This window comes from Tubulanus polymorphus, chromosome 3, assembly GCF_964204645.1.
Source record: "Tubulanus polymorphus chromosome 3, tnTubPoly1.2, whole genome shotgun sequence".
NCBI classification, from domain to species: Eukaryota; Metazoa; Nemertea; class Palaeonemertea; order Tubulaniformes; family Tubulanidae; genus Tubulanus; species Tubulanus polymorphus.
This window is the reverse complement of record NC_134027.1, coordinates 14641793-14655490: the sequence shown is the minus strand read 5'-3', so window position 1 is coordinate 14655490 and position 13698 is coordinate 14641793. Positions and strand designations below refer to the sequence as shown.

Sequence of the window (13698 nt, the reverse complement as noted above, 5' to 3'; positions counted from 1 at the left end):
TCTCAGGTGACCTGCTGATCCACTCTTTATTTATACTACTAAAGAAATATACAGTATAAGACGTAAAAGTAGATGAACATATTATTTATCTTTATATCGCGATAATTCGTGTACGTATGATTGAAAAACGATATTCTATCGAATCTCATGGTACTTATGATTATTGTGTATAGAATCAATAATTAGCAACCATCCACGGATACGAAGCGGCCTAAGTTTACATCCTACCAAAATTATCCTCGAAACTCTCAGCATTATTTCAAGGGTCGGTCTTAGAAAACTTATGAAGGACGTGTTCACAGGTTAACGAGGCCAAAAATCTTCCCCAAAATTTCAAATTTTTACAAGCAAAGATAATATACTTCATGCTTTTGGTGCAGAAAAAAATACATGTCCACAAAATGCAAATTGTGTTTTCAAAGTAAACGATTGAGTGTGGAATTGTTTCGAATTCAAGGTTTTCCTATTAACACTCCGGTATTTTTCAATAAGTCAAACTATTGTTGATGTGATCAGATGGCCAGTTGAATACTTCATCATTATATTGAAAGATATGTTATACTTAATGCATCTTTCTTAGGCCTTACAGCTTTCTCTATTGGTTAGCGTTGTGATCACTCAAAATTAACCATAAGTTTGAATTCTCACTGATCTACTACATCTCTATAACAAAAATATATTTCATATCAGGCAATTAGCTTTTATCTGTGGTCAGTGGACAGCAGCTACGAAACATTTAAAACTACTACATTATCATTCCATCTATTCATGTATATATAATATGATATGATATCTTCTTTGTTCAGTTTAAAAGTCTTGATCGTAAAAGTTTGACAAGTCTCGCATGTTGGTACCGATACGCACGTTCACGCGAGTGAAATGTGCACGTTACAGGCTCAAATGCGCACGTTACAATTACAAATGGAAACGTTGTTCGTTCAAAACCCTACGTAAAAATCTTATGCATTTTAGCGGAATTTCAAAGTTAGCTCGCTACCTACAACAAAAATCGGACAAGACTTTTTCAAGCGACAAATTTAAATGTAAGAGCTAGTAGTACTAACGAAGGATTCACTAAACATATAAATTACTTATGGGGGTTCTGGTTAGCACTGGTAACTGGTCAAGCATTGGTCAGTTAAACAATTTTTAGATCAATGCCCACATCATATCTAGTTATTTGACACCAAACAACTTAATTGTTTGCAAAACAAATAATTTACTATATGGTCAGTACTGGTCATGCATTGGTCAGTTAAAAGACCATGGTCCACGCCACATTTGATACCAAACATGATTGGATTGTGTCGTTTCGAAAATTTATCTGTTGGGCAATTTGTGGTCAGCCCTGGTTCGTTAGGTTCTTATTTTGCGGGCATTTTATCTTGAACCACCGAAAGACGGAATCACTAATTAATTCACCAGATCGTTAATTGCTGAAAATGAAGATTAGTGTGTAACTAATAGTCCTTGTCTGAACAAAATGTCTCTGGTATGGGTCCTATGGAATCATGTCCTTAAGTACACCGTACTGTATCTTTGTACTGTATCTTTTTATGTTCACTACTACCGTAATTGACTATGATGTTTTCAAGTGGTCTTAAGTACCGCTAATAGCCGAAAGTCGTTGATTTATGTGAAATTTACATACAGCGCCACCCGTTGATAGTAAAACTAACCCGAGCAATACGGGTGTTAAATAGATACGCTAGCAAACCGGCATTCTCATAATGGGTTTCCGATCCATATATATGAATTGAATTTGAATTGTTGCGGTGGCGCTCTCAATGCGGAAGTTTTTGTCACTCCGAAATTTTCAGTCGGCGACGGACGTTTATCGTTGTAAGTGATGTAATATGTAAAAGTATACAGGGAAAGCTATCTCAATTTGTTTTTAGCGATGCAGCGGAACTAATAAGGAACAATTTGATATATAACATGGGCATGACTATATAGTACACTATCCCTGATCGATGGAATAATAAGCTCCACTCGACAAACTCATTCCCGTGCATTTTTAGCCCTGTTTCAGCACACAGCCCCTCTTCAACCAATCCCTAACCCCTGTTCGACCAACTTTGGGCGTTTTTTCCTTTGAAATATAAGCGTAATTGTAAAAGATAAGCATTAATCTAAGTTAATACTGCATCTTTATCATGAAACCTAAGAAAGATTATTCTATTATTTAGGCCTATTCAAATTTTCTGTTCACAACCATGTGGAAAATAGACCCAGTCAAAATTGTGCATCACGCTTTGACGAAGAAATTGGTTCTAGGCTATAAATTTTACGACCCAAACGAATCTTTTTCTCAAAAAAGCCGCTTTTAGTCAGTTGCAAGAATTCCATTTTTTCCGAATCATTATGCCTCTTTCATCATAACATTATTTATCCTATTTCAAGATCTTAGGCCTACAAGTAGAGAGAGGGCCTATGTTGGGTTCAAATCGGAATTTTAAGATTTATTCATTTAATTCCAGGTTTTCACTGTAGATTATTAAAGACATGTGTCGTTGTGGGAGTTCATTGTTGTTTCATAATCCATCATTTGTAAGTGTAAGGCTATTTGAGGGATTCAAAACCGACATTTTGTAAATTTTGTAGCTTTATTACGTTTAATTCCAGATGTTTATCATGACGCCGTTCGTTTTGGGGGTTTGTCAGCGAGTTGGTATGCTGTCGGCAGAAGTAGTTTGATAATTCGTTTCATGTAAGTAAACAGCTATTAAAGGAATCGAAACCAAAATCTGTATTGTGAATTTTTTAGTTGTATTTTGTTTGATTCTAGGTGTTTATCATGAATAGGACATGATTCATTTTGGGAGTTTGTGTGCAAGTTTGTATAAAACGGAACCCCGGAGGGGACATACGAGAAAAAAAATTCATTTACATTCATCCGTGCGCACAGATGTTATTTCGATTAATCCGTGCGCACGGACGTTATTGCAATTAATCCGTGAGCACGGGCGTTATTTTCCTGTAGCTAATCCGTGCGTACGGATGTTATTTCGATTAATCCGTGCGCACGGACGTTATTCCCATTAATCCGTGCGTACGGACGTTATTTCGACTATAATATAAATGCGCATATGGTAAGGGTGAGTGTATGCATTATAGAGCTCAGAGAAGTGTTACACACTGTAAAAACTAAGAACATATCTTGAACACTACTTAGAACATTTTCAGTTGAGTAGAGTTTTGGAACACTTAAATCATGGAACACCTGTGGGAACATTACGAGAACTCCTTTTGGGAACATACTCTTAGAACTCTGGAACACCAGTGGGAACACTGCAAGAACACCTTTTGGGAACACACTTGTAGAACTCCGGAACACCTGAGGGAACATTGCAAAACTCAACACATTCCCGGCAGAAAAACCAAAAAGATGAGATTAATCTTGAAATCCAAAATTTTATTATTTTGAATTAAAATTGTCAAAAAGGAAGTATCAAAATTCTTAACCAATGTATTTGGCCACAATAAGCGTGAATCAAATACATACACGCTCTTTTTAAGAGAATGCTGCCTTTTAATAGCTGCATTAGCACATGTCATTCACATGGTAAAATATATATCTGACTATCTCAGTCAGCATCACTAAAAAACATAATAAAATGTATCTGGTTTCTTTGTGCACAAACTCCATTGAATCAAAATCCTTAACCAATGTATTTGGCCACAATAAGCGTAAATCAAATACATACACGCTCTTTTTAAGAGAATGCTGCCTTTAAATAGCTGCATTAGTACATGTCATTCACATGGTAAAATATATATCTGACCATCTCAGTCTGCATCACTAAAAAACATAATATAATATATCTGAACAGTTCAGCCTTAAGCGTGAAATAAAAACACAATCAAAGAAGAGCATATATAGTTCAAGCAAATTCAAAATTCTGCCGATTTTCCAGGTTTATTTCTTTTCTGAATGCGCATTTTCTAGTTCATCTAAATGATAATATCTCCACTCATCCAAGCCAAAGTGGCTAACTTTTCAATCATTGATTCATATCTTTGAGAAAAATCACTTAGAAAATCCCTTACATATCCCCTGAAATGAAATTCCTAACAGTTACCGCCTATACAGAAATGTAGTTTTATAGCATACAGTTTTAGTGAAAAATTATTATTGAAGATGAAATTTGACCCTGAAATTAAAGATCGCCTAAGTGGAGCAAATGTCGTGGCCTTTTAAAGTGAGTAGGGTCAGGATGAATGAATTAATGAATGCCTCGTAGAATCACACTGACCCTTCTCACTTTAAAAGGCCACAAAATCTGCTCCACCAAACTGATCTTTTAAATCTCACTGTCAGATTTTAATTCTAATATTGTATTTTTACTCAAACTACTCATTAGTTTACCAAGGCTGGATTTTCCAGGAATTCAACTACATGTATTATTTAACTACATGTAAAATGGCTGAATAATTTGGCCGTTCTATTGCCTTTACGACAATTTTCTTGAAATAGAACTGCCTGAAAGAATGATAGGGACTCCTTGAAAGGTCTCGGATAGTTCAGGTCAAAAATGTAGTACAATACCAGTGTTGCCAGTAATGCTAACTTGATTCCGGATAGATCTTTGTAGGTGGTACAATCGATAAGCACTGTTCCGATAGAAAGAAAATATTGCGCATACGATACCCCATCACCAACCACAACAATACTTGGGAATGCTGTATTTTTTGAATTGCTGGTCTTTCCAAAGTCCACTTCCTAAAAATACCAATACTGTAACCATAAAAACATTGTATGAGATTTTGACTATCCTTAAATTCAAGTCAGAGAAATGTTTTAAATACCAGAAATATTTTAAGTACCAGATATTTTCATAATTAGCTCAAGCTTAGGCAAATGAACTTACGTCAACAACGGAAATTATACAACGTGAATAATTGTAGCTTGTTTCCTTGTGTACAAACTCAATCAAAGCAATCTGATGCTGATCCTCCTAGAATGATAAATACGTAGGTTTAGAATACATATACTGTATAGGCGCGTTTAGACGACATTATTTAGATGGGTCTAAATTAGGACAGAACTAAATCTGTGTGTGTGCCGTGGAGAGAAACTGGTACTAGGAGCCAGTCTAAATCGTACTCTGCAATATCAATTCAATTGTATCGTCAGCAATTACTTATCAAGCCTATTAATATAGTTTTAAGATTTCATATAATTTCTTTACTACCTAAAATTAATGTGTACGCTAACGGATTATTATTTATCTTAAAATCTCAGCGTATGTTGATAGTTGAATAGATATCCCTATAAATTGTTCTGGAAAATACCTAGAATCTATTATAGGTTGATGTGTCCAGATATATGGTACACTGCGTCAAAATTGTTCAAATAAAAAACTGCCAGGGAATCATAAATCTATGATCATTTACATAAATTTTGGGGTAAAATACTCATGGCGACATCCTGTGGGCCCAGTGCGGACCGATTTAGACCGGTCTAACTAGTTGTCGTGTGAACGCAGCTATATAGATTTAGCCATGTGTTGAAACATGGACAAAATGTTGAAGCTAACAGATGAAAATAGCAGGATTACATTATCCAAGCAGAACTCTTCAAAGTGTACTTCGTAATTTAAAAAATCAACATCAATCGGGCTAGGCGACTTACGCTAATATCTCCATTCATCATAGCCAAAGTGGCTAACTTTTCTAACATTGATTCATATCTCTGAGAAAAATTATGTAGAAAGTCCCTTGCATATCCCATCAAATGAAATTCCTCGAAAATCTAAAAATATCCAAAACAAACTTTACAACCAAATAAATCTTATTTGATGTGGAAATTTCAAAATCAAAGATATTTGCACTCACATAATCTAAATGTTGAAAAAATTTATACTTTTGCATGAAGAAAAGTATATCGCCTGAATTTCTTATTTCCTGTCGACGCTGCGCTAGTGTGGCCTTCATCAGTTTGAATATCTTTGGTCGGTCCAACAATCGCTTTTCTCCTAACATAGCAAGGTCAGCTTGGTCTAAGAGATTAAAGAAAAGAGGCATCTGAACTCAATTCACATTAATACATTTCATATACTTTGGAATCATTCTTACCACTTTTTGAGACTTCAGAAGGACTCAGGTCTTCAGCTAAAACACCAACGGGCGACGGAGACTCCTGACTCAAAGCACCGCAAACTAAAAGAGACTCGTCTGTTTTAATATCATACCATAATCTAAATAGAATTTCGTCAATCATATATACAACTAAACCATTATTTCAGATAACTACCTGACGCTTTAACAGCTTCGCAAGAACTCCAGTCTTCGTTTAAAAAACCAACAGGTGACGGAAACTTCTGACTCAAACCACGGCAAGCTAAAAGAGACTCATCTAATTAGATGCGGCAATTTGATTGGAATTTTATCAGGAACAACAACGAACTATTCATTTTATAACTACCTGATGCTTTAACAGCTTCGCAAGAACTCCAGCCTTCGTTTAAAAAACCAACAGGTGACGGAGACTCCCGACTCAAACCACAACGACCTAAAAGAGACTCATCTAATTAGATGCGGTAATTTGATTGGAATTTTATCAGGAACAACAACGAACTATTCATTTTATAAATACCTGACGATTTAAGAGCTTCGCAAGAACTCCAGTCTTCGTTTAAAAAAACAATAGGTGACGGAGACTCCCGACTCAAACCACAACGACCTAAAAGAGACTCATCTAATTAGACGCGGTAATTTGATTGGAATTTTATCAGGAACAACAACGAACTATTCATTTTATAACTACCTGATGCTTTAACAGCTTTGCAAGAACTCCAGTCTTCGTTTAGAAAACCAACAGGTGACGGAGACTCCCGACTCAAACCACAACGACCTAAAAGAGACTCATCTAATTAGATGCGGTAATTTGATTGGAATTTTATCAGGAACAACAACGAACTATTCATTTTATAAATACCTGACGCTTTAACAGCTGTGAAAGAACTCCGGTCTTCGTCTAAACCACCAACAGGCGACGACGGAGACTCCCGACTCAAACCACGGCAAGCTAAAACAGATTCATCTGTTTTAATATCATACCATATTTCATTAATAATACATACATGTACGACTAAACTATCATTTCATAAAATTACCTGAAACCTTAACTGCCTTCCTGTAACTACTGCTAGCTGACGTATTATCTCTCTTCTTTCTGTAGTGCCGAATGTGTCTCACTTTCATACTTATCGATTTCTTAAAAGCCACCTTAATCAAACAAAATCTAAGCACAATAGGACAGGTGCTAAGAAGACCTAGTTTGGTCATATGATAGACCCTTTTATTTCACATTTTCATATGAAATATGAAAGATCTACATGGAATATTATATCAGGTAATATCAAAATTGTGCATTTTCAGAAACCAAGATGGTCACCAGGCGGCCATATTGGATGATATGATGACCTTGTTTGGTCATATGATAGACCATTTCATTTCAAATTTCAGAAACCAAGATGGCCGCCAATCAGCCATCTTGGATCCAATTAATACAAATATAAAACTCCTCCGAGATGTTTTGGTCATACACAATATATGTGAATTTGAAGCCGATTGGCCAAAAACTGTGGTCTGTAGAGCGTTCACAAGAAATATGACACACGCACGCCAGGCCACACTAAGACCCAGGGCCGGTTGCATAGTCACGGCTTAGACTTAAGACCAACTAAGTTCTATAGCCAATCTAACAACCTAAGATCACTTCTAAAATTTAAGACAACTTTTGGACTTAAATCAAAACTGTGCAACCAACCACAGGGACTAACCGAATGGCCTTCGGCCAAGTGGGCTAAAAATTATAACATATATACCGGTATTTAGTCTTTTTCCTTAAAAACATTTCAGGATTTTGCTTCGATGAATCCAACTTGAGATATGAACTATCACTTTTCATTGAAATTCCAAGTTTTAGATTAATATGCAAATAGTTAAAGGTTATAATATAATATAATGTAATTGTAATATCATATAATGATTACTTACCCAAGGCTTTGTAACTTTACCAGCTGAGATTCTGGCCAAATTGGGATATCTTTTTATGAGTTCTTGGCATGCCTCTGTATATTGTCTTGATGTCGAGATTCCCTCGGGTCTCTTGAGTAAACCGTATGCCATTTGAGTCACACATTCATCCCAAACGGCGGCAGCAGCTGATGCAGAGGCTGATAGCTTATCCACCACATCAGCGCTTAGTTTTGGTAATTCCTTTAAATATTGGATTTTACAGGCTTGCTACATGACCAATTCTAAATTTGAGGGTTATTCGAGGGATTTGAGGGGCTGTAGGAACCCTGTTATAATTGATAGTATATAAAAGATATACTCAAAATTGATGCCGATTCCTCCGAATCAATGAAATCAGACCTTTCTGAGCTGATGTCAGTATCAGTTGACGAAGATAAATCAGGTTGAAGAGTACTCTTATGGACGTCTAATAAAAGTTATAATTGAATTATTATTAGTTAAAACAACTACTACAAGTTTGTGATAATTTGATGATTCACCATTTCTAAGAATATATACGCCTATATACTCACCATAATTGATCAGAGTTTCACCAGACTTTAATATGAGGAGAGTCGTATCAGTTTGTGAAATCACCTCAAACACCTCTTCGTCGAAGATCTCAGTTCCATCGCTGGTGTACACTGACGGTGGATCATCTTCACTTGAAGATAACCATTTCGTAGCTAAACAACCAAAAATATTGTTATACAAGATTAAATAAACCAGTATATTTACATGAACTTGAACTTGAACTACATAATACCAAATATCGACTTACATACCTTTATCTTTTAACATTTTTAGTGATGACGCGATCAAGAAAACTTTGTTTCCTGCTGAATTTATGCACCGATGAAGTGTGGTTTTGTTGTCGACCGAACACATATTTTAATAAAGCTGACACTGTCAGTGTGAGATTGAAAACCTTGCTTTTTCAAACGGACAGTTTACCTAAGCAATAAGAAATATTTCCACAAAAATTCTAGCATTAAAGGAGTAGTCAGATAGTTGGATATACATGGAACCTCGTTATAACATCAGATATAACGATTTATCGGTTATTACAAACTGTTCAAAATAGGATAATTTGACCTCCTATAATTTTTCCTACTGGATTCAAAATATATCAGTTATAATGAACATATTTTCTGGTCTCATGAAGTAACGAGGTTCCACTGTAGTTTCTGACAGACACACCACATCCAGTGACCTAGCCTTCTATAAAATCTATAAAAACAACAGCAGTTTACAACATTACGAGAGGACTATAGCAAAGTAAAACATATCTCTTATAACCAAAGCATTTTTGGGGCAGTACCCAAGGGAATTGGAGATCCTGAACAGACAAGATCTTATTTCTACTACAAGAGTGATCCTCTCGAAGCTCATAAGCATTGAGAGTGTAATCATACCTCTCGACTAAAAACCTATCAAGTAGCAAGTATTTCTCTTCCTGAACAACTACAATCTTAGTAATCTTACAAAATACGGGATATTCATCTTCATCGAATTCTAAAAGGAGAATGTTGTCAGGCATGTAAATATGACCATGTACGACGATCTTTGGGCTTATCATCAAAGGACCTATCTGCAATCTATGTGTTTCACGTACTAAATATGTCATTATATCATTGAAATGGTCTTCGTCTTCATGCATTATGTGCCCAAATTTTATGTCATCTTCGTCATTTAAGAAACGCATGGATCTTTGCCCATCCGTCCCGAGTTGCTGAAGACAAAGCCACTGCTGGTGCTTTGTTGCAATAACTAGAGCAATATTCTTAAAATTGTTCCATTTCATCTTTTTGAAAAAACCATGTTTCCCTTCGAAGCGCATACACCAATGTGTGCGCAGAGGACCATATTTTCGCATCTGATCCCCCAAATGTACCGTATAGTGCAATTTTGGCGTATAGCTCTCATCGGGATAAATCTCTACGAATTTTCTGTTGTGTACTGCAACCGATATATCTATAAATGCAATAGTTTCATCAGATATAATAGGGGATAAACTCCGAATAGTTATCTTTTGAAGACGTATCCAGTTACTCCAATACTCATCTCTATCATCTAGTATGTTCATAGCGTTCAAAATGAATGGCAAATGATACATTAATATCCGCATAGATTCAGACGTTTGATTTAGTTTTCCATTACCAAAAAGAGTTTTTCTATCTATGGGTTGAGGTCTATCTTTCATTTCAAGTTCAGAATAGCTGTAATTTGCTATGCAGTTGTTTAGAACACTAACATTCATGTTTTTATCAGATACCATATGTCGAAGACATAATTTGGTCTCATAATTGCAAATTCCTTCCAGTAGTACATGCATGACATCCATAGGAAAACACTTCGTTATCTGGAAATCATTGATACCTTGCAACACAGAATCATTATTTATCCCATACTCACTACTCATTAGAAGCCTATCAGCCCTACTAAGTTCTTTCAGGTAATTACACCTCTCTCTATGTTCAACTTCTTCTCGAATCATGCAGTCAGAGGGACAGAATATAGCATTCATGTCATTCTTATGAATATCACAAAGTCTGCAAGGCTTGCTGGCTCCACCAACCCCTTCTTTAAAGCCAGCAATTTCATTTGCTGCAGGCGTATCTCCAGTGAATGCCAATAAAGTCCCATTAGTACGATATATGCCGGAGGGTAAGATGAATGTGTACCCATCATAGAGAGTGTTTAGATCATCAACAAAATTTTTAAGAAGCTTTTGAAGCCTGTCCCTGTGACCAACAATATACTTTCTCAGTGTAACAGCTACAAGATGAATTACTGGCAATTTTGATCGTAATTCAGGTGGAATGTTGCATACAACTACATAGAATATGATTATTTTATGCAATTTGGCATGAGTTCCAATCGGATTGGCTAGCTCGAAATCATCACAGTATGCAAGAAGGCAAAGTGCATTCGGGTTTTTTTTTAACAGAGGATGGTTTTTGAAATAAGTACCATCGCACATGTCTCGCATGTATTGATCTTCACTAGCATGACTTATATTGGCACAATTCTTTACTTGAGGTATACTCAAAATTGATTTAAGAGTTTCTAATAATGGTATAAAATAGCCAAGAGCAGGGGCTTTCTTGAAAGTATATCTACCTTTAACCTTGACCTTTTTGAAATAATGACCTAACACTATTTCCACAGGTTCAACCAAAGAGAAATTATTTCTAAAGAACTTGTTCTGCATATAAGTACTTTGAAGCCCAGCAAATACATCCTGCTTTTCAGCAAAGTAATGAGTAATCAAATTCTTTTGTTCTTCATTCAGTCCAGGAACTAATCTAAGAATATTATCACGAGTACACTCAGAAACAATTTCAGTAAACTGGCTGACTGTTTCAAGCATCTCACAGGTTGCTCTTGCACTTATTTTATGGCCAGCTCTCATTTTTAGAATGAATTGCCCAGCACTCATTTTCAGTTGGTCAACTGCTGCAACATTGAGTTCATTTTGATTTTGTTGAATATCATGTTCCACTAGGCCTAAGTCAGGTCTAGGATCATCATTTAGGCCTATTTGGAGATTTTGCGGTTCTGGTAGGCCTATGTCATCGGGTTCATGGTCAACTTCTTCCCTATGGGCATGGTGGCGTTTAAAATGACTACGATATGAAAAATAATTATGATAGGTGGCACCACAGGCATCACACGTTATTTTGAAATGTGGATCATTTCTATGTTTTCTTAAGATGTGATTTTTAAAATCATCATTGCTTATTGAAAAAAAGTTACATAAGTTACAAGTATAGACCATACTTACTCTCTACTGTACTGATTCTACAACGATAATGTTGTATTTATGACTTGATATTCGATCAAATAATAGGCACAAATATTCTGGATCAGGTTGCACTGTCCTATGTTAAAAAAGCATATGGTAAAGTGGCTATCAATCACTTCATCGCTGACGTCAAAATTCAAATAAGAGCAAATTTCCAGTATGCGCGTAAAACTAGTAATATCTTGGAATGCAATATATCGTTGCATGGGCATGGCTGAACGGCAAAGAAACTGAAAAGAAAAATAACACAGTTTCAGTATATCATCATGCCAATAAAATGCACCGCAGCTTTTATCTTTTCATTTAGGCCTACAGAGATGTAAACTATCATACCCGTAAAGGCCTCGAATTATAATTTCTTAAGGCAATGAATGTGGAATTTTGGCGACTGTTCGTTTTTAGCAGACAGCTTAAGCTCAACGACCTTGAGAAAAGTCAAATCAATCAAATTTACTTTCTTGAGCGAGATTGCAGCTTTAGTTCATAGGTTCGAGACCTGCCCTGATTAACAGCGCGGAGTCACCGAGGAAAATATTTTTTGGTATAAAACTTTAATTCACAAGGCAGCGGCCGCTAATAATTGTCTGAAAAAATGTGGCTTCACTTAGCTCGCAGTTATGGTGGAGGCCTCCGCCAAAAGATTTTCTGCCGCATTCATTCATTGCATTTATGGCGCATCGTGGCGCGATTATTAGGCCTACGCCGGCTGTGAAATGCACTGTTTGTTTAGGCCTACATGATCTGACATAATTACTTCCAATGAATGCCGATTAATATTATAAGATCAAGAATACAAAAGCTTACTAAAGATGATTCTCCACAGTCAGCGAGGTGCAGTGAAGCGTGCTAGAACGCTTTGAAAAGTCACGTACGCTCTAGTGGAGTGATCGGTGTGTTCTTGCCGTTCCATAGCCGTTCTCAGCGTTCATCAGAACGAGCTTTTGCACTTAAATCAGCTTAGAACACTCGATGATGTTCCAAATTCATTAAAAAGTGTTCGGGAACACCTTATTTCAGTGTTCTCAGTATGTTCACTGCGTTCTTAGTTTTTACAGTGCAGTCCTGAAGAGAAGAGCTCTATAACGCATACACTCACCCTTACCATATGCGCATTGATATTATAGTCGAAATAACGTCCGTGCACACGGATTAGCTACAGGAAAATAACGTCCGTGCGCACGGATTAATGTAAATGAATTTTTTTTTCATATGTCCCCTCCGGGGTTCCGTAGTATACTGTCAACTGAAGTTTCTTCGTCAATTTGTCGTATGAAAGTATCAATCTATAGGTAATATATTAGGGGTTCGATACAGAAATTTGGTAAATTCCTCAGATTTATTTTAATTTATTCCAGGTTGTTATCAGAAAAATATGTACTTTATTTCATAGGTTGTTCTTTGATTGAAAACTAAAAATGGATGATAGTTCTAAATTTGATGTTGATTCATATGACCAATCTAGTAAGTATGGCTCACTCGTCTTTTAGAATAAGAGACCTATTGCATTAATCCTTCAATTCAAGTTGCTATACAACCTTTTATACAGATATTAACCTTATCAATATAAACATGTATTTGCCATTAGCCAGAATATTCAGTAAAACTTTTCCCGTCCAGATTTTGAAACATCATTTGACTCAATTTTTCCTCCTAGAAAATTGCTTAAGCTCATTCCAATGTTCGCAGTAAAGGTGAATTGTAGTATGTATGATTCCCATCAATCAATTTTGTCTTGTTTTGTATTTTTAGCACAATCATCTCGAAAAAGTCTGACACAGAGGCAGGTGGTGGCCAGAAAAAGAAATATTCTTGGGAAATATTTAAAGACGTATGACAAACACACTTATTGTTCACTTTTTCCTATC

General features: G+C 36.1%; 3 protein-coding genes and 1 long non-coding RNA gene across 4 annotated transcripts; all 4 read right to left on the bottom strand.

The window, feature by feature from the left end:
* Positions 1–3458: 3458 nt before the first annotated feature.
* Positions 3459–8224, bottom strand: LOC141901750 (uncharacterized). Its single transcript, XM_074789189.1, has 13 exons — positions 8005–8224; positions 7119–7230; positions 6941–7030; positions 6770–6856; positions 6599–6685; positions 6428–6514; positions 6257–6343; positions 6079–6177; positions 5839–6002; positions 5636–5755; positions 4872–4958; positions 4572–4723; positions 3459–3802 (listed from the first exon to the last, which is right to left on the bottom strand). The coding sequence occupies exons 1-13, from the start codon at positions 8134–8136 to the stop codon at positions 3790–3792; spliced, it is 1317 nt and encodes a 438-aa protein (XP_074645290.1). The 5' UTR covers positions 8137–8224; the 3' UTR covers positions 3459–3789.
* A 3-nt stretch (positions 8225–8227) lies between these two features.
* LOC141901751 (uncharacterized) lies at positions 8228–11217 on the bottom strand. Its single transcript, XM_074789191.1, has 4 exons — positions 11149–11217; positions 8811–8979; positions 8559–8711; positions 8228–8452 (listed from the first exon to the last, which is right to left on the bottom strand). The coding sequence occupies exons 2-4, from the start codon at positions 8911–8913 to the stop codon at positions 8316–8318; spliced, it is 393 nt and encodes a 130-aa protein (XP_074645292.1). The 5' UTR covers positions 8914–8979; positions 11149–11217; the 3' UTR covers positions 8228–8315.
* LOC141902112 (uncharacterized) lies at positions 9275–11239 on the bottom strand. The gene has a single exon (XM_074789752.1). It carries the CDS (start codon positions 11237–11239, stop codon positions 9275–9277), a length of 1965 nt encoding a protein of 654 aa, XP_074645853.1.
* A 62-nt stretch (positions 11240–11301) lies between these two features.
* Positions 11302–12872, bottom strand: LOC141901749 (uncharacterized). The gene is made up of 3 exons (XR_012618860.1): positions 12638–12872; positions 11813–12063; positions 11302–11333 (listed from the first exon to the last, which is right to left on the bottom strand). It is a non-coding gene; the product is annotated as an uncharacterized LOC141901749 (long non-coding RNA).
* Positions 12873–13698: the final 826 nt, after the last annotated feature.

Excerpts from the sequence above, each read along its gene's own strand:
- LOC141901750 (XM_074789189.1), bottom strand. The coding sequence starts at position 8,136 with ATGGCATACGGTTTACTCAAGAGACCCGAGGGAATCTCGACATCAAGA. Across the intron at positions 6,686-6,769 it reads CAAAGCTGTTAAAGCATCAG|GTCGTTGTGGTTTGAGTCGG; the intron begins GTAGTTATAAAA and ends AGTCTCTTTTAG. Across the intron at positions 6,003-6,078 it reads TTCTGAAGTCTCAAAAAGTG|ACCAAGCTGACCTTGCTATG; the intron begins GTAAGAATGATT and ends TTAATCTCTTAG.
- LOC141901751 (XM_074789191.1), bottom strand. The coding sequence starts at position 8,913 with ATGTGTTCGGTCGACAACAAAACCACACTTCATCGGTGCATAAATTCA. Across the intron at positions 8,712-8,810 it reads AAAAATGTTAAAAGATAAAG|CTACGAAATGGTTATCTTCA; the intron begins GTATGTAAGTCG and ends TTGGTTGTTTAG. Across the intron at positions 8,453-8,558 it reads TGAAACTCTGATCAATTATG|ACGTCCATAAGAGTACTCTT; the intron begins GTGAGTATATAG and ends AACTTTTATTAG.
- LOC141902112 (XM_074789752.1), bottom strand. The coding sequence starts at position 11,239 with ATGCAGAACAAGTTCTTTAGAAATAATTTCTCTTTGGTTGAACCTGTG.